At 44.2% G+C, this 27,199-nt stretch overlaps 1 protein-coding gene across 1 annotated transcript in view; it reads right to left on the bottom strand.

Annotated features, from left to right (window-relative positions):
- Positions 1 to 27,199, bottom strand: part of ARHGAP42 (Rho GTPase activating protein 42) — a 332,632-nt gene that overhangs the window by 55,434 nt on the left and 249,999 nt on the right. Inside the window, exons 7-10 of the mRNA XM_088456728.1 lie at positions 14,056 to 14,160; positions 10,174 to 10,303; positions 4,550 to 4,650; positions 953 to 1,062 (exon numbers count right to left, since the gene is read on the bottom strand). Of these exons, the coding sequence (XP_088312854.1) occupies positions 953 to 1,062; positions 4,550 to 4,650; positions 10,174 to 10,303; positions 14,056 to 14,160 (446 nt within the window). The remainder of the gene's footprint in view (positions 1 to 952; positions 1,063 to 4,549; positions 4,651 to 10,173; positions 10,304 to 14,055; positions 14,161 to 27,199) is intronic.

Genomic DNA, 27,199 nt, shown 5'->3' with positions numbered 1-27,199 from the left:
GAGATGGTGTTTTACAATCACAAACTTCCCAAACGTCCCTTTTTGGGCAAGTAGGTCACTGGTATGGCCACTGAGCCTCTTTCATGTCCATTTTGTGGGTCAGATGATTGAATCCCAAATTTAAAGGGTTTTGACCTGTGAAAGGGTGACAGTCTACCATGGAATGGGACCAAGACTCCCTTCAAGTAAAACCCTCTGCTGGAAGACTGGCACAATCATGTAGGAAATCCTGATTAGTTGGATACAGCCATCACCTAACCAAGAGCCGGCTGTTAGTTCTACCCTTACACTGGGTCTCTCTCCTCCTCTGACACTCAGGGGCCTATTCATCAACACTAAAATAACATTTTTAATGAGTTTTTCCTTAATTAACATTATTTTAGTATTCATTAAGAGACTTAACACAGGAGATATCACGGATATCTCTTGGTTAAGTCCCCCCTGCGTTAATTTCCACACTCCCCATACATTAGGGGACACAAAATTACCGCATCTATTTGCAGTGCTGCGCATGCACTGGTTTTACGAATGTAACAGCGCATGCGTAGCACAGATTCCAGATGCGATAAGGTAGTGTATGCAGGGAAAAGTATCTATTTCCCGAAAAGCTGGCATTGCAAGAATGACAGCGTTTCGGAATAGATAGTTATAGGGAGGAGGAATGATGAATTCCCCCGGTAATTAGGTAGAACGCCATGCGAGTTCTAAACCTAATTACCTCCAGAGAATTTTTAGGTATGATGAATAGGCCCCTCAAACTTTATTAATAAAACATTCCAGCATAATCACCAGTTTCTTAAACTACTGTATTTAAAGCTAGATAGGCAATAGAGAGACTACACAATAAAAAAATAAATATTCTAGTTCTTTATTAATTTAAGAGAGGTCCACATTTCTTTAAAAAAATGAAAACAAAATAGGGCAATACTTAAGTCCTGTGTTGTTAACAAACCTCTCTATGACTTCTATGTCAAAGCAGAACCTCTTGTCAATGGAGTCCGTTTTCCTCCGTATACACATTTTCAGCTTAAACATCTCCGGCGAGTTTGAGATCAGCCCGTTCTGGTGGTAAAAGTAACAGTGATTGCGAATTACACACTAAGCTGAGAAACCAGGAGCCGTATAAAACAATGCAAATTAGCTGCCGTACTCATTAGGATGATTAAATAATTATCAGAATGTTGCTCAATAATGGGTAGTTTACATGGCAAAGGGTTAATCGGGAGATCAATATTTATAACAACATACGGGAGGTGGAACCTCACTGACTCCTGAGCAAGTAACAAGATTGAAATTCAAATACAATAAATAAACTCACCTGCTGCCAGACTCATCCCCAGATTACCCATAAGAAGCACTGGAAGGTGAATGTAGCTATAATTATTGTCAAAACAGTGATCGAATGACCATTATGGCCAACTCTCTTTATATACTTGTGGCATTGCAACCATCACTCGACACGATGTCAAAGGAGCTTGGAGAACTCACAATGGGCAGCTGTTACAACGCCCTTGTGTATGTGTGGCATAAGATGGCCATACATGCACGTATGATGTCAGCAAACTGGCCCTCACAGTTATGTGCATTAATCATGTCAATCAAACACAATCAGAGAGGGTAGAAAAACTTTATGGCCAATGGAACGTGGAAGCCACCCATGGCAGTCTCCATCTGAACAAATCCATGTTTCCATATCGGGTCCAGTTATAGATTTGGTCACAATCAGGTTGTTCGGGCAGGGATCTGTAAGTGTATGGCTGCTTAGCGGCAAACTGCATCACGGAGAATGAAATATCTGATTGGTGAATCTGTTATAAAGGAATACTGACTTACTGACCTGTGACACGCACGTCAGCCAAAGCTGTACAACTGTATGGTATCTGCCAACACGGGGTGGGGGGGGGGGGGGTATGACTTAAGAATACAAATACAATCTGTAAAAAGTCATAAGTAAAGTGTGAATCATTATTAAGTAATCATTTTATATAACATAGCAATGATAGTGCCATAACTCTAGGAAAAATAACTCGGTGAAATGAACTATGCTTTTATGTATTAAAAAAAGGAGTCCAAAAATGCATTGTGCTATGACAATGTTTTCCTGTGGTCTTGGGGCTTGTGGCTTGTTAGGTTCATGGTAACTGCCTTTAGAACAGCCAGGGAAGAGCACTCCAACACGTAAGACGCACTCCAACACGCAACTAGCTCTAACTCTTCAAGAAGCTTAGATGATGGTTCTAAATAGATTCTGTCCATTCTTGGTATCAGCTGTCTACACACCACGGTGTGTAAACACGCTGGCAGCCGGACCAATTCATGATGGCAGCAGGGGTTCAGAACCTATTTGTACGCTGCTGGACCCATAACCTATTACCTATTTTGTTTGTCTTTAGCTGAAGTAGTCTCGTTAAGCACAATATCCATTTACTTTAGAAGCTTTTTGATACTGGTGTCCCACAATCTGTAACCTTTGCTTTCTTGACAGTATCCTAGCATTACATGTGACCGATTTGGAATCAAGCTTGAGTCTTATTACTTTGGGAATATGGGCTCACCGCATGCGCTTCCTCACTGCGTGTCTTTCTCCTTTTGCATCCTGTATGTTAGTACGCACCCTAAGACTATCCTCCGTTATAGCGCCATAAAAGCCCTCAAGGTGTGTCCACTACCCTATACCATCACTGCTTACATCAAGGAGCATACCGTCTATACACCATTAGGGTATATGTGCTGTTACATCCTGGTCAGGGCCGGATTAAGGGGGGGGGGCGACAGGGGCGATCGTCCCTGGGTCCCCAAACACGGAGGGGCCCCCACACAGGGTCAGTGTGACCCTGCCGAGAACAGGTGTCTAGTGACACCTGTTCCCGGATTGAGGCTCACTGCCGCGATTCGCTATTAATGTATGCAGTGGCACAGTCAGTGCTGCTGCATACAGTGCAGAGTGGCTCCCGAGTCTTCTCACCGGCGCCACGTGACACATTACGTCCGCGACGCCGATGAGAGGACCAGGGAGCAGCTCTGCCAGGAGGAGGTCACACCTGCACACCGGCACTCAGGTAAGTCAGCCTTAGGGGGAAGGAGGGAAGCGCCGTGTGGCTCGAAGGGGCCCCCACAAGCCTTAATCCCGCCCTGATCCTGGTGCACTACAAAGCTCAGCATTACCCTATAAGCTCCAGGCTGCATCTGCCACTATAACCAGTCGGACTCATTATTAGTACCTGCTGATAATGCCTTTGGCATGGGACCCTTCATTGCAACGGGCCCCAGTGCAAAGCACTGACTGCACCGCCAGAGGTTTTGCCCATTGGACAGTGCGGTTGGTGCAGCTCTTCATACAGGCACATACCTGCATTAGTTCCATGCGCACATTGTGGGTGCATTTGTGGCCAACTTACTTCCAACTTTAAATGAGCCCACATACTCAGCCTTCATATCTAAAACTACTGTACTCACTGATAATGATACAAAGACTACATTATTCACATTTCGGTGGAAACACATTTTAATTAGAAAACAATTATACATAACTCTGAATATCATGAATTTAACAAAATTTTAGAGATGCAATGCCAACTATGATATCATTTTCCTAAGGTGTCCCTCCCCGTAGCCAACACAGCCATATATCACAAGTTCCTCCCACTGTATATGGAGGGCCAATCACAGGTCATAATAAAGAAACTACATCCTGTGATTGGTCTCTATGTTGCCATTTAAAAATCTACAGAACCGGCTAAGCCTGGGAGAATTGGATGCACGATGAAGCCTATAAGAATCTATATAGGGTAAAGCGGGCCTTGGGATACCTTTAAGGAAAATTTTTAAAATTCTTTATGAAGAGATGTTTGTGAATTCCTTATTGTCTATTTAATATAACAGAATAAAATAATAAGATAATAATAAATAATACAGTATATTAGCGAGGCGCCACATGCGTTTTGTACTTTGCATTGTTAACTTACATTGAGTAAGCACATTCCTCGCTGTAATAGCACAATGGGAAAATTCAGTTTAACATTAAGATTAGTGACGCATAAGCCTAAAAGTAATAGGCTCCAAATTGCTGGTCCCGGCGCAGTTCTGTCGATACAGACACTTGTTTTTGTCTTAAAACTAATTTCCTCTTCATATCAACTAGGGTATGCCTTAAAACTAAATGCCTGCTTGAACCTAGCGGCTATATCGCTGGGTTTGCGCCAAAACCAACAAATTGGAGTCTATTACATTAGGGCGGGATTCAATATCATCAAAATTGGCATTTTCGTGAGTTTGAATGGATTTCTGATCTGCACTAAACTTTGGAAAGCAAAGCTTTCCGCAGCAAGGACCTAATGGGTAATGTCATCTTTAGATGGTGTTACCCAATAGAATATTATGGGCTTCTCTCTCGCAAAGTACAGCTTTTACCGAGAGAGCTGCCTGTCCATTGCGATTTCCTTCATGCATACCGGTGTTATTAACGCGGACACGCATGCGATCAGTGGCGGGATGCATCGCATGCAAAATGAAAACCGAAGAAGAAAAATCAACCACCCATTGTGCTTACCACTTTTCCACCTGACTTAGTTTCTGAAACGCTCATGGTAAAGGTTTTGTTGCTTTTGTCATAGGTGCAGTAATGGCGTGTCCATGTAAAACCAAGAGGTCCTTAATTAAAAGAGAAAGGAAAAATAAAAATGAAATCATATTCTACTTCTACAATTTACAGGTGTTAGGAAAATATGCTGCTGGCAAGATTAAAGACATCTTAAATTGTAAACTATTGTGGGCAGGAACCTCATGTCCTAGCATCTTTGTTTATTAGTGTATTCATTGTTTTAGAGCGTACTTGCCTACCCTCCTGATTCGTCCGGGAGTCTTCTGAAAATCGGGTGCCACTCCCGGCCCCTGGCGACCCCCCCCCCCCCCCCCCCGCGGTTACACTATAAACCCTGGCAGCGCTGAATCACGATGCCGCAATTGTGCGGTCATGCCCAAGCCCCGCCCCCTTTTGCCGCGACATCCTTCCCCCTTCACCCCCTGCCGTGGAAGCACAACAGCTCCCTCCCGGAAGGAGGGAGCTAAAAGTTGGTAAGTATGTTTTAGAGACTTGAGACTGTCCATAAAAATCTTGACATTTCAAGATAAAACCGTGTGGTTCCTATTAGTATCAGGCAACTAGGGCTCACGCCTAAGGCCCAGTGGGGACCAGCGACCTGGGTTACTGTAACCTGTTTCTATGTAAGTCAAACGTATAAAAATCCCTTTTTCTGTGTTTTTAACACTGGGCCTGATTTAGCCAGGGACGCTAATGCAATTGCTTACGGATCGCAGCTGCGAAAATATGCTAATGCCTGCCAAAGCACAGCCGACATAAAGACGCCCACTAATGCCTTCTCATATACGTCCAATGTCGCTCTCCTGTGCAAACATCGGTACCATCTAGTAGTGCCGCGGCAGAGCTACTGTGCAATAATATGTTAATACCGCCGGCGGCGTACTGTGTAAATAGACGCCTCCTGGCTGGTTCTGGGATCAGCTGCTGCGTCCGAAGATGCATCAGCGGATCACTCTGCGAGACCATCGGTCATCTCAGTAACTTTCACAATGGCTGTTGGTTTCACGCAGCTGCAGCCAGCAAAGCTGTGTGTACAAGGATGCAACCACCAGGCTTCAGCACACCCAGAAAAAGGGTCCGACACATCCCCATTTTCTGGGATGCTGTCTGACACCGCTCCCACTCTGCGCCCAATCAGACGCAGCCTGTCACATGCGCAGATCTTCAAATACCGGAGTTGTACGTAAATTATTGGGTTTGTGTACAACTCTGAATCAGGCCACGACGGATAGGACAGACAGACATTGTAGATACTGTTTTAATGCAATGCACAAATTAGGAGCAGCAACATAGCGTTATTGTTAACTGACCCACACCTCTACGTACAGTATATCCTCATCGTCAGAAACCTCTCAACATAATGAGCTGGATTCTTAATTAAGATTGTGTGGTGTTGGAGCTAAGCACTGGCCTCAGGTTCAGGACACACATAGTAAAATCAGAGCTGCCAGAAACAGCTGCTTTCCCCTTGGAGGCTCATTAGCTGAAACAGCCGTTGGATGGGAAGCGGTTTGCAGGTTACAGGTGTCCAGGAACATATTGATTCCAACACAGCACAAAAACACATCACGTATGAGCGGAGCATAGCCAACCCTCTACAGACAGAGCAAAAATAGATCTTAACATTGCTTAAAAGACAGACTTTTAAAGGGTTTATTAAAGGGAACTTTGTAGCTGTATCTATAACTATCAAGGATTAAAAAAAAAAAAAAAAAGTTTTAAAAAAACAACAACAAAAAAAAGCACTTCCACGCTCTAAAGGGCAAATTCAAATAGCTGTGAGGTTTGGACTGAACGTGGCATGATGTGTGTCTACGTACACTGTCAGGTATAAGTATACTGTAATATCCAGCGGTGTGGGATCGGACGCCCACAAAGAGTTCTATTTCTTACCTCACTAAAGGGGAGTTGTATCAAACCTTCCATAGAGATAAAGGAGCTGATTCAGACCCACTCGCTAGGATGCGAACGCTCGTAGCTAACAGATAGTTGCGATCTGCGCATGCATCGCAATGCGCATATGCAAACCACTGCGAAAGATCAGAATGCGTTTGCTCGTTGCGCATAGACTGCCCAGCAGAATGAGTGACAGGAGAAGCCGTTTGTGGGTGGTGACAAGGGCAGACCACTAAAAATGGGGGAGTGGAGGTGCGAATGCAGGAGTATTGCAACGCCGTAGAGGCGTACAAAATTAAAAGGCCGCGTCATTTGGTGGTATTTCACACTGGAGTGATCACAGTTCTTGTGGCAGGGTATAGTCAACCTCAAGCGCTGCAATCACATCCGATGGTGCTTGATGTACCAATGGTTTCATGCACTTCCAGGAGATGACGTGCGCAAGTGGGCGTCTTATGACTGGCTGGTGGCCGTCTGCATACACAAAGTGATTGCACGCCAAGACATAGTGGGCGTGCTAATGCCTTGTTGTGCAATCGCCTGCCCTGCTGGGCGTGCGCTGGATTTGCATATGCAGGGTGCGAGCGAACGCATCTAGCGAGCGGGTCTGAATGAGCTCTAAAAGTTCCTTCTTGCAACCAATAAGCTTCTAGCTATCATTTATCTAGCACAACCTATGTAATGACAGTTAGGAGCTGATTGGTTGCTATGGGCAACTTTTCCACTTTATCTCTCTCCATGGTTTAATACTGTACATTTCCCCCATATACTGCGGAATTCTCTCACTATACAGCACTGTAGGCATACTGTCCAACTATACTGGTTTTGGCAGCACAGTTCTGATATCCACCCTCAAAAGTGGGTGGATTGAGGTGGAGTTTGGGTGGATCATAGGACCTGACTTTGCATGTCTATTAATGTTGGGAGGTATGCCGCAGTTGGATCACCCGCAGAATGACCCCACAATCCCACAATTGGATCTGGTTCCAAAGTTCCCAACTATATAAATGATAAATTGTGCATTCTTCCTGCTCTCTATCCAATCCCCTCCTAATTTTACTGGTAAAGTTGGTGATGATTTGTAAAACAAACTTAAATAACAAAAAAAAAAAGGTAGAAAATGAAATGAACATAAAACCACTTTTTGTTGTTGCTGCCCTCCTAAACAATGCTAAGTTTGCCCATGTAAAACACGACCCCTGGACCTGGGCCTGTCTGCAAATCTAGGCCATCAGATACACTAAGTAGTAGCTTTTATTTATTGTAAACATATATGTTTTACTGGCCAGCTGGAGGCTACACGCGGCAGATACCCTGACGGTAGAATTAAAACAGGGGTGTGCAATAAGCAGTCACCCAGCTGTTGTTGAACTACAAATCCCAGCATGCCTTGCAACAGTTTTAGCATGGCCAAATAGGAAAACTGTGGCAGGGCATGCTGGGATATGTAGTTCTACAACAGCTTGGGGGCCGCACCCTATGGTGCTGAGCCAGTACAATCAACGAGCCTACTCCAAACATTGGCAAAGGAGCAAAAGACCATGGCGCCTACGAAAATGGGGCGTGGTGATGTCACATTATTCATGTGCCCGTTATGCAGTGGACATTCATTTCAAGGAAGAAACATTTCCTGGGACAAATCTTTGAACCCTAAAAAATAGAGACCGTTGGTAACTATGATGTTCGTGTATCTGGGGCAGTCCCGTGTTTTGCAGGCGACACAGGCGTGACCGCTGACTGCTGCCTTTATCCTGCTCCTTGCGCCTGGCCTTAAGTTACGGATCACAAAACTTGTGTAGGATCCAGATTAATTTTTAATTAAATTTTTTTTTTTTACAGTTGTTTAGCAGAAAGAATTAAAACTCAGCAATGCGTGCAATGACAAACATAGCTTAAGCCATTAACTGAAGCAACGAACGTAGCCATTACATTGCTTGTAAAATGCAGTTGAGATTCATTTCAGTGAAATAGGATAATGTGTAGAACAGGTATCCCCTTAGGAATATAAAATACTCATCATTATTTGAGATTATAGCCCTACTACCCTGGTATTTCATATATGAAGAGTATTTACTGTTGAAATATGGAATGAACCACAGCACAACGTCCATGTTGTTCCTTCAGGGAAGTATCCTTCCCTTTACCAAGATGGCTGCTGTTTAATCTTCTGCGTAGCCATCTTGTCACTGTGTAAGAGTGCCACAGTGGAACACAGAAAGACCCTGCCGTTTATGCCTCTAAAAGCTCCATAAGGGCACAACCGCTGTGTATCCTGTACAGCTACCCACATACCAGCTGGAGATCTGTATGCTCCGCTTAAGCTCTGCTCCATACAGGACTCTGACGTTATATAACAGTGAGTACGGTTGACAAACATACCACTATACAATAAACCAAAGTCAGTGGATTCGCTGGTGCATACTATTTAATCTGCTTATTACCGCCAAATAGTACACACATATCAACATTTACTGTATAATCTTAAGGATGTAGGCGATAAACATGTGTACCAAGAAACCTCTTGTGTCATTAAGTATTAAAAAAAAAATCTATTTTGTTTTAATTATCATTTTGTTTTATTCTGAATGCATTACACTATAATTCCAAATTTCATATAAGAGCTGAGAGTATCCCTTTATTTTGCGTGAGGTACACGTGGAGGTCAGGTTAAGAATATCTGATGTAACACAATCTATTAACTCAGCAGGCTATAACAAGGCTTTAAAAGTAACACAAAAATCCATTTATCAAACAATCAGTTCTATAAATTGGAATCTATGAATGATCTGCATAATGCTGCTTGTGAACGGCGGTCATTTGTCAACAGATAGATCCTATTGTTATCAGGGTTTTATCGAAGACTGCGGAGTTGGGGAAGCCAATGGAGGTTAGCAATTTACAAATAAAATATAATAATAATCAGAAGATGTTACAGTGTCAAGATGAGAGATAAATCTTTTTATACATATTTTCAGCATTTATTAAAAGTACTGGTATATAGTTTATAACAATCTGGGTTAAGCAAGCCGTGTGCAAAGGAATATTGGACAAATCAGCGTATGCATGGCCCAAAAATAATCATGGTGTTCGAGGATGACCTCATAAGAGATGTACTAAGCTCTGGAAAGTGATAAATTGGAGAGTTGTAAACTACCAGCCACTCAGCTCCCAACTGTCATGTTACAGGCTGTGTTTGAAAAATGACAGGAGCTGATTGGTGGGTAGTTTATCCCTCTCCAATTTATCCCTTTTCAGAGCTTAGTGCCCTTATCTGGAAGGCCTGTTTAGGGGCTTTTTAAAAAATGTTTTAGCTGTGATGATAGATCGGTAGTTGAATCATTACTGTAAATGTTAATATGTCAAGTCCATATTAAATATAGTTGTACTGTTTATGTACTATCCGTCTATGATATAGAGGGCAGTGACATGACACAAGCCCAGAAACGCGTTACTTACAATGCTGGCTGACATGGCAGAGGGCGAATAAATTGGGACGGTAGGACATTAAGGGACGTTTAGCAGACTCATATTACTATTTCACAGGGAGATAATGATTGCAAAACTGCACAGGTCAGCTCCACAGAGGACACATATTCTCCCAGTTATCAAATGGAATGAAATAAAATTACCAGCACCACCAATTGGAAGAGAAGCAGAACCACAATTGCAAGACTCACGTTTCTCCTGTACGTATAAATATCCCTCCATTGTCCACTGGCTGGGAGGTCTGTAATCTTGGTCTGCAGATTTCATTCTCTGCATTAACCGCTCCATCTCCTGCCGAGTGCTTTCAAAGTTATTCCGTGTCTGTGAAACAGGGGTTTTATCTGGTCAGTCCAGCGACTATTTAACCTTTTGTGCATTTGATGATTTCTGGAACATACTTTGCATTCATTGATTTTTTTAAAGCTTGAGGGGCCTATTCATCAACACTAAAATAAAGCTTTTAAGGCCAAATTCCTTAATTAACGTTATTTTAGTATTCATGAACACAGTTAGCACAGGAGATATCACTGATATTTCCTTGCTAAGTCCCCCTGCGTTAATTTCCACACTCCCCATACATTAGTACATTAGTATGGGGATATGGAAATTAGGCTATTCATCAAATTATTTATTTTCGGAATTTGATGGTGTAACTATCCGCCACTGTGAGGTAACACCTACCTGCTTTCAGCTGGGCAGGTCCCCCGGTGTCTTCCTCCATCGCTCTGGACTCTCCTCTGGCTCCGTCTGCTATGCTGTCATGTGTTCTCCCCAGCAGAGCACAATAAAGTTTAGAAAAAAAAATATTTTTTTTTTTCTAAACTACTGAGTTCTGCTGGGGAGAACACAAGACAGCATAGCAGACAGAGCCTGAGGCTCCTGCGCGGGCAGGTAAGTCGGGAATGGGGGGGAGGTGAGCGGAGGGGGTGGGGGGCAGGTGAGCGGAGGGGGGAGGACACACACACACACAAAATTACCGCAGCTGTAGGTAGTGCTGTGCATGTGCTTGGTTAACGAATGTAACAGCGCATGCGCAGCACGGATTCCAGCTGCGGTAAGGTAGTGTAGAGAAGGATAACTATCTATTTCCTGAAAACCTGTCATCGCAAAAATGACAGCTTTTCGGAAAAGATAGTTATAGGGAGGTGGAATGATGAATTCCTCCGGTAATTAGGTAGAGCTCCATGCCAGTTCTACCTAATTACCTCCAGAGAAAGTTTAGGTATGATGACTAGGCCCCTAAGACACTTAAATCTAGTTATCACACACTGTACTAACGTATCTGGGTATTTACTTTTTTTTTAATTTAATCTTGTAATAAGATTGTGGTTTGAGGATGTTTATTGCTATTTTTCCCTTTATACACAGACTTTATAATTGGAAGGCAACTACACTTGAAGTGTGACATTTGTGTATGTTAATAAATTGCTCTTTTTAGTTGACTTCCAGGTTAGCTGTAGTCTTGCAGTTTGCCCAAAGGCCAGTAGTGCAAAAGCCTGTCAGAAAAACAAAAAGATAAGTAACGGGGTTGGGGCAGGGATAGTGGGAGGGTTAGGCACTACGGGGAGGGTTAGGTTTAGGGAGCGAGGAGGGGGAGGTAAGGTTTAGGGTGTGAGGAGGGGGAGGTTAGGGTTAGGCACTAGGGGGAGAGTTAGGTTTAGGGAGCGAGGAGGGGGAGGTAAGGTTTAGGTTGTGAGGAGGGGGAGGTTAGGGTTAGGCACTAGGGAGGGAGGGTTAGGGTAGGGAGAGGGGGAGGGTTAGGGTTAGGCACTAGGGAGGGAGGGTTAGGGTAGGGAGAGGGGGAGGGTTAGGATACCAACCTACAAAGTGCCGGTATTCTAACCATGCTGGGATGCCGGCATCAGGATTCTGAAAGCCGGGATCTTGAACGCCGGCATCCCGTACCGAACCCAAATTGCACATCTCTGCTCCTGTTTCCAAGACAATCTGAAAGCTAGTACCACCTTCATGGGTAAAGGCGTGGGCATAACTACCATAGGTGCAAGGAGTGAAGCTGCTATGGGGCCCAGAGCTGAGGGCGACCATCTCCCTTATCAAAGTTACATGTGTTTTATACATTTCTCACCATTTCTCCCCCTAACCCCAGTACTTACCGTCGGGATGCCATGACCGGGTGATCTGACATTCTAATCACTGGCATCCCAACTGTTGGGATATTGACCGCATCCTTTTCAAATACCTAGTTACGCCCCTGGGTAAAGGCTGTACTGAGTAAAACCCTGCTAAGGCGCTATAAAAGGTGACCACTACTTTTTATTATACATGAAGAAGTGAAGACTTCTAACAACTCTGCCGGAACTTTAGCTTTATAAGAACAAGTAGAAATTATAGTCACATAAAACACCCACTCCTCCCGTTTACATAGGTTTCCCCTGGGTTTGCTTCCGTGTGTGTTAGGGACTGTTGCGAGTGACAAATATTCTCTGTATAGTAATGTGTAATTGGTGGCAATATATAAAGAAACAATTATAATAATTAGTCTACAATCCCCTGCCCGCTCCTCTCCCCTCTGTAGCATACTGTATCTCCATCCTTCTATGCCCCTATCCTTCCACTGCTCAGTCCCAATGCCCATGTCTGCACACTTTCTCTGCTCCTAACCCAAACCTTCCCCTGCCCACTCCTAATCACCCCGCACCACACGCTATCTCCTCCCTGCTCTGCTCCTAGCATTGATCTATTATCCAGACTCTCGGCCTGCTATAGTAACTCCTGCTCGGGGGTCGTTCAAGAGTGGAGTGAACTCCATGTGGAGTCTCCATGCAGGACCAACCTCTCTCACTGGAACATGTGCTGAGCAGACTCCGGTACTATGCCAGAATGTGCTGCGCATGCATAAATCTCTGGCAAAATGGTGACGGCACCATTTCCCCGATGATTTGTCTAATGGGCATGCACAGGTCTCCGGGAAAATGACGTCGACGTCATTTTCCCAGTGATTTCTGCTGTGCTTGGCAGAATGATAAGTATAGTCTATGGGTGCAGGGTGTGTGGTGTGGGACCCAGGGACCTGTGTGCACCGCACACACTGCACCCATTATAAATATGCCCATGATTCGTCCCTGTTCCACACATAATGCCTACTATCCCATTCCTAACCCACTCCTCCGATGTCCTAACACAAATTGCCCTGCTCTTAAACATATTGCTTCCCCCAGTGAAAGTCCCTCCTAACCTGTTAACAATTAGGGGTCTATTTACTAAGCAGTGTTAGGAGACAGAGTGAAAAGTGATAAGAAAGTGATAAGGTGCCAGCCAATCAGCTCCCAACTGTCATTTTTCAAACACAGCCTGTGAGATGGCAGGTAGGAGCTGATTGGCTGGCACCTTATCACTTTCTTATCACTTTTCACTGTCTCCTAACACTGCTTAGTAAATAGACCCCTGAGTTGTTATTCCTGACCTCAACATTATGCCGATCATAACAAATCAGTCTGAGCTTCTAACGCTGCCCCCCCGGGTTGGCCTCCCCCACAGGTGTACAGGGGATATCTGCCTGAAGGCCCACCACCCTAAGTTAGGTGTCAGGTTCCAGTCCACAAAACATTCATTGTTACTCTATTAGATGGTCAGTTACCTGGTGGTGTAGTACATAGGTGCTTGGTAACTTCCTACAGAAACTACAACAAGATTTGCCTATTGGTTAGCCAAGCGTCTGTGGTGGCTGGTCACACCCCTTAAACATGGGTCCCTAACTACTGCATTCCCTCTGTGGGTCCTTCATGCCCCAATCACACACTGGCTACACCCCCCCCCTCCCCCCACTCCGCCCTGCATCCAACAATACTTACCTGGTACTGAAACAATTGCCAAGCTGTTGTGTCTCTAGCAATTGCCTTGCTACTAAACTGAGCCCCCGCTCATATTGTTAAGATACAAATAAAGTTGCCTGTGTCAAATTATGTGCCTATTTTTTTTTTAAGCTCTATCTACAGCTAAAATAATGTACATTTCCCCTTTAAATTGCATCTCTTGAAGGACGAATAGTTTGCGTCAATATAAATGACATCATATTAATTATTCATGAGGTTCCGGCAATAAGCAGAGCTTACGTTTTGTAAATTGAACTGCAGCTGCTCCTTGTAGGGTGTAAATTCTCTCGCCAGCTCGTATCCCTCATGGTAGAAGGTAAAGAGGCCCTGGAGGAACGCCAAGAGCTGCAAAGGTAAAGAAAATAAGAAAACAAGCAATGAATATTACGGATCTGGAAAAGTAAACGCCATCGGCTGTAGATTTACTACTGATAAGCAACCACTTGCAATTAATGAGATATCATTTGTTTTAAAGAAATGCTGCTTCATGGTTCAATTATGGAGGGAAAAAAAAAAACAGGTTAAATATGACTTGGACATAAAGACGAGTCGCGGGCTATTTATTCCACAGCCAAACTGTCCTTTAATCCATGAATTCGATTTAAAAGAAAAACTGGTATTATAATTCAACATTTCACCTCTCTAGATATCCACAAATAAATAATTTCAAGTGCTCAATGGTTACGTTAAAGATTTTGTTAAGACTGTAATTGTAAAGCATAAATATCTCCAGTCTTCAGCCTGGTGGAGGACATATTGGTTATCTGTGAATTGTAACGGTGCCTTGCTGGAAAACAACATGCATTTGTCAAGAGGGAGGAAGGTCGGAAATTCACCTCATGGAATAAAAAATACTCAGCACTAATTTATCTGTAGAAAGGACTAATTTATCTGTAGAAAGGACTAATTTATCTGTAGAAAGGAATTTGCATCTTTGGAAATAGGAAAGTGCAGATTTATTGACTTCCTTGTCTAAATTTTATCCTACATTAATACTCGTATGTTTTAATTAACCTCATTAGTTTAGCTGGTTCAATAAAAAGATTCACTTATAAAGAAGCTCTGTCCCCTCAGTTACACGAGGCAACAGACAGGGAGGAAGACAGAGGCAGCCATTTTGTGGGCTGCAGCAATACTCAAGGGAATGCGGCCTATGATTCTCCTTGGAACCACTGACATCGCTGAGGCAGTAACACATATAGTAATGAAACATCCAAAATGTGGAACTACCATGCCAATAGTGAATATGCTCGTTAACCTGGGGGCGTGTAGTCTAATGGAAACCATGGTTGTCGCCAGGACCTCCACAAAAGAATGATGGACTTCATTAAGCTAAGCAGTTATCTTTATGTGGTTTCTGGCAGTGGTTGGTAAGCTGCTGTTGCCAAATCGTGCTTAGAAGTACTTAGGGACATATTTATCAATATTATTTTTTACTAAAGTAATGTGAAAACGGGTGTTTTCCCACCCTTTTCACATTATTTTAAATATCACAAATGTAATCAAGGGCTTTTGGAGCAGTTTTTCGTGAAAAACTACACCGAGTCCTTAAATTTGCATATTTTTAGTAAGCAGATCGCATTTTCCATACTTGTAATGGGAAATGCGATCTGCTTCAAATTCCCCAAAGTTCAATTGTAAAAAAAAATACAGAGGGAAGCCCTGTGATAATAACAACGCCTGGAGATGGTGTTATTAGGACTTTCCCCCACTTCAACAACTCCTGACAGGCAGAGCAGAGATGGGAGTCTGTGATCAGCTTTGTGTCACTCTAAACAGATCACAAAATCGGATCACTGTAAAAAAATAATATGTCAAAATATTTCCTTGCAATGTGTTAAAATATCACATTGCGAATCCTGGCGATATTATCACATCAAATTTCATATCTGAGACGCGGATTATGATAAATAGGGCTCTAATAGTGCACCTAAGGGGCTGGTTCAGAATGAAAGTCCATTTTGAGGAAGGATCTTGGTAGTTTTTGCACTACTTACGCTCTGTAGCCCAGCTTACGTAACACTTTGTAACTATGGGCGATTTTGACGGCTGGACGTAGCCAACTCTGAATGAGGCCCTTAGTGTGCATTACACTTATCCCTATGCACAAAGACGTGGCCATCATTTCTTTAAGCACAAATGTTGCAAATTCAGAAATACATAAAGTATCTGTATCTACAGGTTGTAATCTGCAAGGATTTATTTTCAGCAAAATAGAACACCACCAAGGGGTCTATTTATCAAGCAGTGAAAATCACAGAGAAGTTAACCAGTGGAGAAGTTGCCCATAGCAACCAATCAGCTTTCAAGTAGCATTTATTAAGTACAGTCTATAAAATAATAGGTAGGAGCTGATTGGTTGCTATGGGCAACTTCTCCACTGGTCCACTTCTCCACACTTTTCACTGCTTGATAAATAGATCCCTAAGTGAGATGATCAGGTTCGCCTGCCTGTACTGTACATATGTAATGAACAAACAGGCCGAACCTACCGATCTGACCTTTCATTTATAGATTAGTATCCTTTAGTGCAAAAGCAAGCTTGTGTATCTGCTGTAATTGCACCTAACGCTATCTACTTATGTAACTATCGTATTGGTCATGTCTATGGGTCTCAAGTGCAACTACGGACACAGATCGAGCGATTGTTTGCCACTCCGCATGCGTATAGGCTGCACTGTGCGTGCGCTGCGATCGCTCTGCCATTACGGACGCACAGAGGAATCCATCACAAAGTGAGTGACAGGCTGTCATCGTTTGGGGGTGGTGATGGTGGGGTGGTCGAAAGAACGCAGGCTTGCCTGTCAATTTGAACGCCGCTTCCTGGGCGTGAATAACTTAGCCACTGCGATTGGATACGCAGCTTGACAGCCCTCTGCGTGCGAGGAGACTTGCAGTGATTGCGGCTGGTCAGACCTGCCGTAAATGCTGCATGAGTGGCCAATGTGCGTCGATGGTACCGATGTTTATGCAGAAAAACAACATTGGATAGATATGAGAAAGCAGCAGTGGGCGTTTTTATGGCGGGTGATTTTTGAAAGGCATTAGCATATTTTACCAGCTGTATTCCGTAATAAATCACACCTGCGATCGCAATTGCGATCCGTAATGAATCAGGCCCTATGTCCGCTGAAGAGCTTATTTTAAAGTTTATATTAAAGAAAAAAAAAGATTATCAATAATTTTTTCTATTCATATCCAACAGCAAAACAATACGAGGTAGCAGCCACTAGATGGCAGCAAATTATAGCATAATGAAATTCCAATCTTATGAGACTCCAATATCCATCAAATAAAACAAATGCTATTATCCTCTGCTATTTCCCAACAGGAAAGATTATGAGAGAGTTTGTTTAACCTCTTACTAGAGCCATCAACCTAGTTTATTAAAGGAATCGTCAAGTGGATCAGGCTCCCTCTCCTAAGGCAGAATGTCTCTGTATTTGTGCAGGCTACAGACCTGGAAGACTTGTCAATCTGTTGTAGGTTGTAACCAGTAAGGAATAATAGGGGAACAGTAAGGCATAATAGGAGAGGGGTGAGGGAGGACAAGAGGTCCTTCTACTCATGAGTGAGCTCAATTTGGATACATGTATAAAAGAGTGGGTCCTTGGGGTCCTTATTATATGTAAAGAGATGAAGGGGAGTACAGCAAGCGGTAATACAAAGGCTGCGTTCGTTATGTTTGTGAAGTGCGGACAAGTCCTCAGACACGTTGTGCAATTGATTAACAGACGGAATGACAGTTACCAGGAGAAAATGCTTCGGGACTCGTTTTAGTTAAAATCATTATAAGAAAAGGCCTCTGCTGGTTTGGTGCAACCTGCTGGTGCTTTGCCAGAGCCGTAACTAGATTTTTTAAATAGGGACATATGATAGTGCACCCGAAAAAGGGTCATGGCCTCATGGGGAAGGGCCAGGGAAGAGATAGGGGAGGCCAGGAGATGCTGGGGATAAAAGAAGAGGAAGCTACAAGTGAGAATGATAATAAACAGGAAAGTTGACAGGCCCAAACAGCGCGTGTGATATGTATTACCACCGACTCGATCGGGATGCTGGGCGCCGGACTCCTGACGTCGGTCAAATGACAGGCGCCTGTCATTCGTACCTAGTCGGGATTACAGTGTCTGGAGGCCGGCGGTTGGCATTTAGACCGGCAGCTTCCGGACTACATCCCCAAACAGCGGCCCCTGCCCTGCGGTGCCCTATGTCATGGCAATGGTCGGACCACCCTAGTTACGGCCCTGTGCTTTGCCCACAGTTGGACACATTTAAATAAGCACACCAACCAAAGAGCATGATCCCTGCTTTATTCCTTAATCAATAACCTCTATTGTTTTTGCAAATACAACCATACTATGGTTCCAAAAAACCAGAAGATACATAATCATATTCATATAATTCTTTGCAATTTATTATTATATGCCTTCTGGCGGTCAATACATTCTCCGTAGAATCATTACCAGAACCGCCACTATACAGCTGTGTCTTGTTCCCAATAAAACTGGGCGGCAGCAAGTGGAAAGTGGGCCACAGTCCAAGGCTAGCTAAGCCAGCTACACTACAACAGAAAAAACTGGCAACATGAGAACCCACACCAGCCTAGGCAGTGCAGGATTGGAGCCTCTAAAGGGGATGGACTTTACCACGGCGATGGGAAGTGTTTAATGAGGGAAAAAAAATCAGGATCGCAGGAGTGTCAAAGTGACATGCACTTCTTGGATCTCTGCTGCAGGCTGGGAATGAATTCTGATGACCTGGACTCCATGTAGCCGAAGAGTCAATGAAACAAGTTCCATACTAGATGTTACTGTATAGCATTGGCTGTAGGTGAACAGAGGTCTCAGGGACTAGTTGGATTGGATCACGTGTCAATGGAGATTATTTAAACTTCTACTGATGTGTGAAATTATCGATTACCAGTGCTGTGCAGCTCCGCTGGTGTATATGGATCGGAATGGGATTGAAATGGAGACGGCTGTTCAAATCCCGACAGGAGCTGCCACACAGGATCATAATCCCGACAGAGGCAGGTAAGTACTCTAACCCCCCCCCCCATAACCCTAACCCTCCCTTAGTGGTTCCTAACCCTAACCTCCCTCCCTAATGCCTAACCCTAACCTACCCCCGGGGGTGCCTAACCCTAGCCCCTCCCTTAGCGCTCCCTAAATCTATCCCTCCCGGGGGTGGTGCCTAACCTCTCCCTGGGGGTGCCTAACCCTAACCCTCCCCCTAGGGGTGCCTAACCCTAATTTCCCCCCAAAAAACATAACCCTAACCCCGCTAGACTCCCTAATCCTAACCCTTCCCCCCGCGGCTAACGCTAAGGGCGCCCCGGACTTACCTTCGTTCAGGATGTCGTCCTCGGCATTGGGTTTATGATAGGCATCGGTATTTCGACGCCTATCATAACTCCCTAGCCGGCATTCCGCTGTCGGGATTGTGACCGGCGGCCTTGCGGCTGCTGGTCACGTGACTACATTCCCTATGGATCATTACATTGTATAGGCCATAGCCTTTCTGCAAATAGCACAATACTACATTCATATAAATGGGCTATAGTAAGAAACATGCCACAGAACTGAATGGGAAAAATACATCAAAAAGCTGGTTAAATCGCTTGTTAAACCCTAGTGGGTATGTACATAATGAAGCCGAGGCAGAGTTATATGCAATTACGTATATTTAGGGGGGTTTTCTTTTGCACTGACCATGCTCTGGAACCAGGTGCACCCAACTGTGGACTATGCCAAATCGCATGCATCCCAGGCTCATCTCCACTTATGGCTGGGCAGGAGGAACTGGGCATTAAAGGGGCAGTCTCATATAGGCTAAATACAATTGCATCTTTTACACCTAGTATAGAACTGGTACAAGAGCGCAGTGAAGATTATGACGACGGGTACCAAACCAAGCATACAGATATTGGTGTACAGGTATCAAACCAAGAATTAATAATTGCGTATGTTCAACTCTGTATCTCGAACAATATAGACATAGGGCCTCATTCAGACCCTCTCACAAGCGGCTGTCCGCTCGCAAGTGGGTCGATGGTGTGCACTGCGCATGCGCACGACGGAGGGAGCTCCGTAGTGCGCATGCGCCAGACGCGGCGAGCAAAGGACTTTCCTTCGCTCATTGTGTCTGATCAAAGGGGGCGTGCTGTCGATGTTGATTGACAGCACGCCCCCTTTGGTGGGCGTGCCGGGGGCGTGCCTCCAAGACGGAGGCGTTCCCAAGGGAACGCCTACCGTCAGAAGCCGGCCCCACTGACATCACTAGTGATGTCAGTGGGAGTGATTTTGGCTCTGATAGAGCCAAAATCACTCCAGGGCTTGTGGTCGAAAACCCCGACCACAGGCTTCTGGTCGCACTGGCGATGGTCGCGATGGTCTAGACCATCGCGACCATCATCCTGCACGCTCGTATGAGCTGTGGGTGGTGACCCACAGCTATACGAGCGTCCAGGAGGACGCTCCATTTTTATGGAGGAAGGCCCTCATTCAGAGCGAGCGCTCTGCTCAGAGCGTCCGGCTCTGAATGAGGGCCATAGACATAAATGGATTGTGTTGATGTGGTTTGAATGTACTGAAATGGAACAAGCACCATAAAAAAGGAATTGCAAATGGGAATGGACACTTCAAGAGTCTTATATAAAACAGGTAGATATGTACTTTGCACTTGCCTTAAAAATACAAATCATATGCTTGGTTTAAAACGCCAACAGGCACGTAACAAAGTTATAATTCCCAACGAACGCATATCTAAGGCAGCTCCACATATTCCATAATATGAAGACCCCTAATTTTTTTAAGCCCCCCCCCCCAAATGTAAAACATGCAGGTAATCATCAGCCCTATCTGTACTTAGCGCTGCATATGTGTGTCCTGTAAATCCAGAAGACTTCATTATTCCAATTTGTTCCGTTGCACAAATCCTCTGATTCTTTATTGTAAATCAGAAGCTAATCACGAAGCATGCAAAGCTTCAATAGCCCTCTATGCGCTGATTTAGGATTAGCAAACCTCAGCTGAATCTGTTCAAACACACACACAACATGCAATAATCATTTCACCATTCACGTTTAAAGATTTGGCCAATTGTAATATGGAAATGTCTGAAATGGTTTGATTGGCTAATTAAATGAGAACACGGACTCTCATACATGACGGACTCATCATTTCCATGTAGTCACAAAACCAACTTGAAACTGACAAAATATGGATCAGTGCTATTAATGCCATGCAGGGTCACAGTCATTTTGATTAAATCACCTGAATTCTTGTATTAGGTTGAAAAAGTAATATCATTCTAATAATAAAGAAAAATGAATATATCGTAAGCAATGAATCGTGAAAGTTAAGTCTATGGACAGTAAAACTCATAACTTAACATACTTACCTACTTTTCTATTCTCTCTGGGAGATCCTGTAGGGGAGGTGAGAGGTGAGGGGTCTTGGTACAGTCGTGGTACAGTGAATTGTGCAATCATGGCTAATCTTTAACCCATGATGTGCACTATTGTGCAGCCGGGCGTAGAGGCATGATGATCCCATTCACCGACTATTGCATTATGAAGCCCATGCCCTGCTGGATGCTGGGAGTCCCCCAGTCATTTCGGGAGAGAAGACAGGTTTTAACATAACTATAGCATGGTGCACCTTATCACAGAAAGTGGCAGTGGTAATCTATGGATGGCTGTGACGGAGCCCTATCGTCTCCTAAATCACCCATTTTTGTTGGCCTTATTGCTTTTCTCCCAATGATAAATATGCTGAATATATTTCACATATAGGGCTCTAGTTACTACAATCCGCATTTGTAATGCAGATTGTAGTGTGATATTACTGACTGAGGGCCTGATTCAGACCCGTTCGCGAGCGCTGAGCGCTCGCAAGTGGGTCGATGGTGCCCTAGTGCGCATGCGCACGACGGAGGGAGCTCCGTCATGCGCATGCGCGAGACCCAGATAGCGACAGACAAGCTGTCGCTTCGGGTCTCGCACCAAAGGGGGCATGCTGTCGATGTTGAGTGACAGCACGCCCCCTTTGGTGGGCGTGCCGGGGGCGTGGCTGCCAGACGGAGGCGTTCCCATGGGAACGCCTACTGTTGGGTCCGGCCCCACTGACATCACTAGTGATGTCAGTGGGAGTGATTTTGGCTCTGATCGAGCCAAAATCACTCCAGGGCTTGCGGTCACCGCAGGGTCTCGTCGCAAGCCCAATGGTCGCGATGGTCTTGACCATCATCATGGACGCTCGCATAAGCTGTGGGTGGTACTCAGGCAACATCACAGGGAAAAAGCTCTGTCCATGCGAATCCCCTCCGCAGCCTTATCACGGTATTTTCACAAAAAATACAGAGACAAGTTCCGCTGCTGCTACCCCCCCATGCTAAGCCCCACCCCTGGCACTAAGCCCAGCCCTCCATGATCGCAGACCCCCTGTGACCCCCCCTCCCTTAATTGCACTTACCTGCATGATCCGGTGATGTTCTCCATTGCTCTGGTCAACTGACATCCCATACTGCACTGGGACCCGGTCACCTGATGACCGGGCTGCAATGCAGTATGGGAGACCAGCTGACCGGAGGCAGGACATCACCGGAGCCCCGAACTCCAGTCCCTGGACTCAGATAAGTTTATTTTTTCTTTGACTATTTTTTTTTTGCAGTGTATCAGCATGGGGTCTGTTTAGACCACACAGCTGATCACTGGGGCCGGCTCGGGCTCTGCTCTGCACGTTAGAGCAGAGCAGGAGTCCGGTAACCGGGGGAGACCCTGAATAACGCCACCTCCAGATGGTGTTATTATCACAGGGCCTCCCCAGATATTTTTTTCACAATTTATTTTTAGTAACTTGCACACAGATCGCATTTCCCATTACAATTATGGGAAATGTGATTTGATTACTAAAAATATGTGATAATTAGGGGTTGGAGTATAATTTTACGAATTCTACTCCAATTGCCCTGTAGTAACTTTAGGTGAAACTAAAATAATGTGAAAAGGGTGTGAAAACACCCTTTTTCACTTTATTTTAGTAAAGATAATGATAATAAATAGAGCCCATAGAGCCATATTCAATATGGAGCGAAAAGTCCGTTAGCAGCGATAATTTATCGCCGATGACGTAATTTTCGTCTTTTTCAGTTATCCCCATATTCAATTTGAAAGACTTTTCGCAGGTGCGAAAAGTCTTTGTAAAATAACGGGGATAACTTTTCACCACTGCATAGGTGGCAAAAAAAAGTGCAGAATTGGGGTTTTGGGGTGTAGATTTAAAAAAAAGTACCCTGCAGCCTTAGGAGTGTCTCCTTGTAATCTGTGTCAAACATTTTTTTTAAAATAAGCATAGGACACCCCAAAAAAAGTGGTTTAATTTTGGGGAAAAAAAAAAAGTTGGGGAACAAACTTAAAAATTAGCGAAATTGACTCGGATTTTTAAAAAGGGACTAAAAAATATCCTTGCACCCACTTTCATGTACCCCAAATTTGATGGGACTACTTATTTTTTAAAAAAAATAAAGCTAAATGCTATTCTTCACCACTTCTTCATTTATGCACCTGCCGCGGCTGTTTAAAAACCACAATTACCTTTAGCAGGCCAATTTGGGGGTACCCATAGTGATCCCCCATGTCAGACCATCTTTTAGGGGGTGACAGGCTGATTTCCCCAAAAGTGACAGGACTTTTCAATACTTACCTTTCCGCCGGGTCCCATTTTCGCTGATTCCTAATTGAATACTGGGATAAGCGGACACGCGCCCGATACTTTATCTCCTCCAAAAACGATGATGGCGAAAAGTCCGACCTCGGACTTTTCGCTTCAAATTGAATATAGCCCATAGCCTACATTACCCACTGTTAAACTTCCTATTGACTGATGTCAGCCTACATTTCTACACCAGGTGAATATAGGAAAAAACATATCTACAATAAAGCCATGGAGGCATATAGGTGGGGAAAAGGGTCAGCTTTATTTAATTATGTATTGAAAGGAGGGAACAGGTATGGTGGTGAAGAAACCATGGTCCTTCACATAGTATCACCATCTTGCCAAAATAATCCAATAAAGGTATAGATAGGGAACAACTACCAGTCCATCAACAACAGCTCAAGGCTGTGGTGGGGGCCAACTATCTAACTCATCACCAACACCGCAAGGCTTAGATAGGGATCAACTGCCAGCCCATCGCCAACAACTCAAGGCTTATAAGGGGCCGACTGCCAGCCCATCACCATCAACTCGAGGTATCAACATTCACTTGCCAATAACGCACAAAAAGACTCACCGGTCGCTGACCCCAGCGGGGTAGAATCAGCCTAATGTATTGGTGGGGAGAGCACCTCCAGAGCTACAGCAAGACTGCAACTGTTACCCTTTTTTGCTGCCAGATAAGGTTCCCAGAAAGGAACCACGGTCATTACCATACCAAACTATAGCCACTCAAGAGACCTTCCAACCAGGAAATCATTATTACAGATCAGCAACCCCAGAACTCCACCCCTTAACTGTAATAGGACTAAACAAATCAGAGCAGACCATATAAAGATCACACCCCCTACATTTTTTAACCATTGCTCCTAAATGTATTCTGATGCAACCTAGTAGTTTATATTCCGCCAGGCATATAAAATGACTTCTGTCTTCCTTCATCCCATGCACCTCAGTTAAACAGTGCACTGCTGAAACCAGACAAAGCACAAACAGCGCTCCACAGGCTTCCGAAATTTTCTTACACCCCAACCAGCACTCTGTCACAGATAGCACCACCTCACATAACGCATCTGATAGGCTGACATCTTTCCTTTATCCTGTTAAAAAAAAAACACACACTGTATTTGAAAAAAAAATATGCTGAAACATAATATATTAAACAGGTAATTTGTGCTTTAATTTAAAACACAAAACATTTCATTTCTGTATCATAAAACTATATCTCATGTGTTATAAGAAATCATGCACCCCCTTCTGTGAAATATAAGGATAACAGGTTTCGCTGAGGAGTTCCACCACCCGTACAAAACCCTGACGGTAGTTATTGACTATCTTACCATCTCCTAGTTTCATTAACTTTACGCTTTATCAAGTTTTGGCCACTGGAGGCTGCTACAACCCCAACGTTGGATTTGCATTACAGTCTATATTCCATTGCATTCCATTATTTTACAGCAATTCATTACATGCCATTGTAAAAAATACAAATCCACAAACACAAGCGTTATGTCAAAGATTTTTTTTTTTTTTTTTTATAAAATGTCAAGTCTACAATTAGAAGTAACAAATTAAAATGTAAAGGTAAGGCATAACTGAAACCAATTACAACAAAGGGTTGTTTTTTTTTCCAAAAAATTACCCAATTACTGTGATAGACACACTGAACAAACAAGAACACTAAGCGAATGACTCTGACACAGCAAGTAATACATCTTTTGGCGGAATGTTCACACTTATGAAGAATAGCATAAGAGAGGCATAATTCATCTTACTGACCTACATAGGAGAGCAGCAGCCGTGGTACTTTAAGGGCACATATGAGGGGTTGTGCAAGTAAAAGTCTAAGGAACAACTTTATGGATGGATAGGTCATTTCAAGAAGTCACTTACTGTAGATATAAAAGGGGCAGATCTCAAATGCGAATGGGATGTGATAAATTTGGCCCAAATCGCAATGAATCACCCATAGTGATGTGTAAGCTCTGCTGGAAGATAGTTGAATACTTAGGAAGGATGTATCAAATATTGCATGCAAGGACGGAACTTGCTATTAAGCTCTGTCCCTGCGAATCCTCTTCCTGAACTTCTCAGAGTATTTATCGCAAAAAGAGTGTGACCACACATGTGCCGCCTGCTACCCACCTGCTCTCCCATTAAAGTTGACACTTACCTGCATGGTGATAGGTGCTCTGGTCAGCTCCTCTGTGACCCCGGCATATGGCATTTGACGTGCTGTAAATTGAGATTTCGGTCAGATGCCGTTGTCACAGAGCAGGATCCCAGCGATCAACTGACCGGAGACACAGACTAGCTCACCTGGTGCAGGTGTAACTGACCGGAGGCACAGACTAGCTCACCTGGATGCAGGTGTAACTGACCGAAGGCACAGACTAACTCACCTGGATGCAGGTGTAACTGACCGGAGGCACAGACTAGCTCACCTGGATGCAGGTGTAACTGACCGAAGGCACAGACTAACTCACCTGGATGCAGGTGTAACTGACCGGAGGCACAGACTAGCTCACCTGGATGCAGGTGTAACTGACCGAAGGCACAGACTAACTCACCTGGATGCAGGTGTAACTGACCGGAGGCACAGACTAGCTCACCTGGATGCAGGTGTAACTGACCGGAGGCACAGACTAGCTCACCTGGATGCAGGTGTAACTGACCGGAGGCACAGACTAGCTCACCTGGATTCAGGTGTAACTGACCTGAGGCACAGACTAGCTCACCTGGATGCAGGTGTAACTGACCTGAGGCACAGACTAGCTCACCTGGATGCAGGTGTAACTGACCGGAGACACAGACTAGCTCACCTGGATGCAGGTGTAACTGACCGGAGGCACAGACTAGCTCACCTGGATGCAGGTGTAACTGACCTGAGGCACAGACTAGCTCACTTGGAAGCAGGTATAACTGACCTGAGGCACAGACTAGCTCACCTGGATGCAGGTGTAACTGACCTGCAGCACAGACTAGCTCACCTGGATGCAGGTGTAACTGACCGGAGGCACAGACTAGCTCACCTGGATGCAGGTGTTTTATTTTTCATGACAAATTTATCTGGTCTTTAGCTTGTGGTCTGTTTAGACTAGGGGTGGGCAAAAAGCGGCCCCCCAGCTGTTGTAGAATTACACATTCCAGCATGCCCTGCCATAGTTTTGCTATTTGGCAATGCCAAAACCAAGGCAAGGCATGCTGGGATGTGTAGTTCAACTAACATTACCTTCTTTCTTCCACCATAGCATTTCCTGTCTCAGCCATACCACCTGTCTTCCACATTAGCATTTACTGTCTTCAACAATACTACTTCCTGTCATCCACTATCCCATTTCCATTCTTCCTCTACACTACCTTCTGTATTCCAACATACCATTTCCTGTCTCAGCAATACTACCTGACTTCCACATTGCCATTTCCTGTGTTCCACAATACTACTTTCTGTCTACCACAATGCCATTTACTGACTTCCTCTATACTACCTTCTGTCTTCCACAATGCCATTTCTTGTCTTCTGCACACTGTATACTACTTCCTGTCATCCACTATGCCATTTCCTGTATTCCGCTACATTACCTTCTGTCTTCCACAATAATATTTCTTGTCTCAGCAATACTACTTCCTGTCATTCAGAATTCAATTTTCTGTCTTCCGCTAAACAA

The sequence above is a fragment of the Taudactylus pleione genome, unplaced genomic scaffold (assembly GCF_031769625.1).
Source record: "Taudactylus pleione unplaced genomic scaffold, aTauple2 ptg000711l, whole genome shotgun sequence".
Taxonomy (NCBI): domain Eukaryota; kingdom Metazoa; phylum Chordata; class Amphibia; order Anura; family Myobatrachidae; genus Taudactylus; species Taudactylus pleione.
Note: the sequence above shows the minus strand (reverse complement) of the source record. Positions and strands in the feature narration are given on the sequence as shown.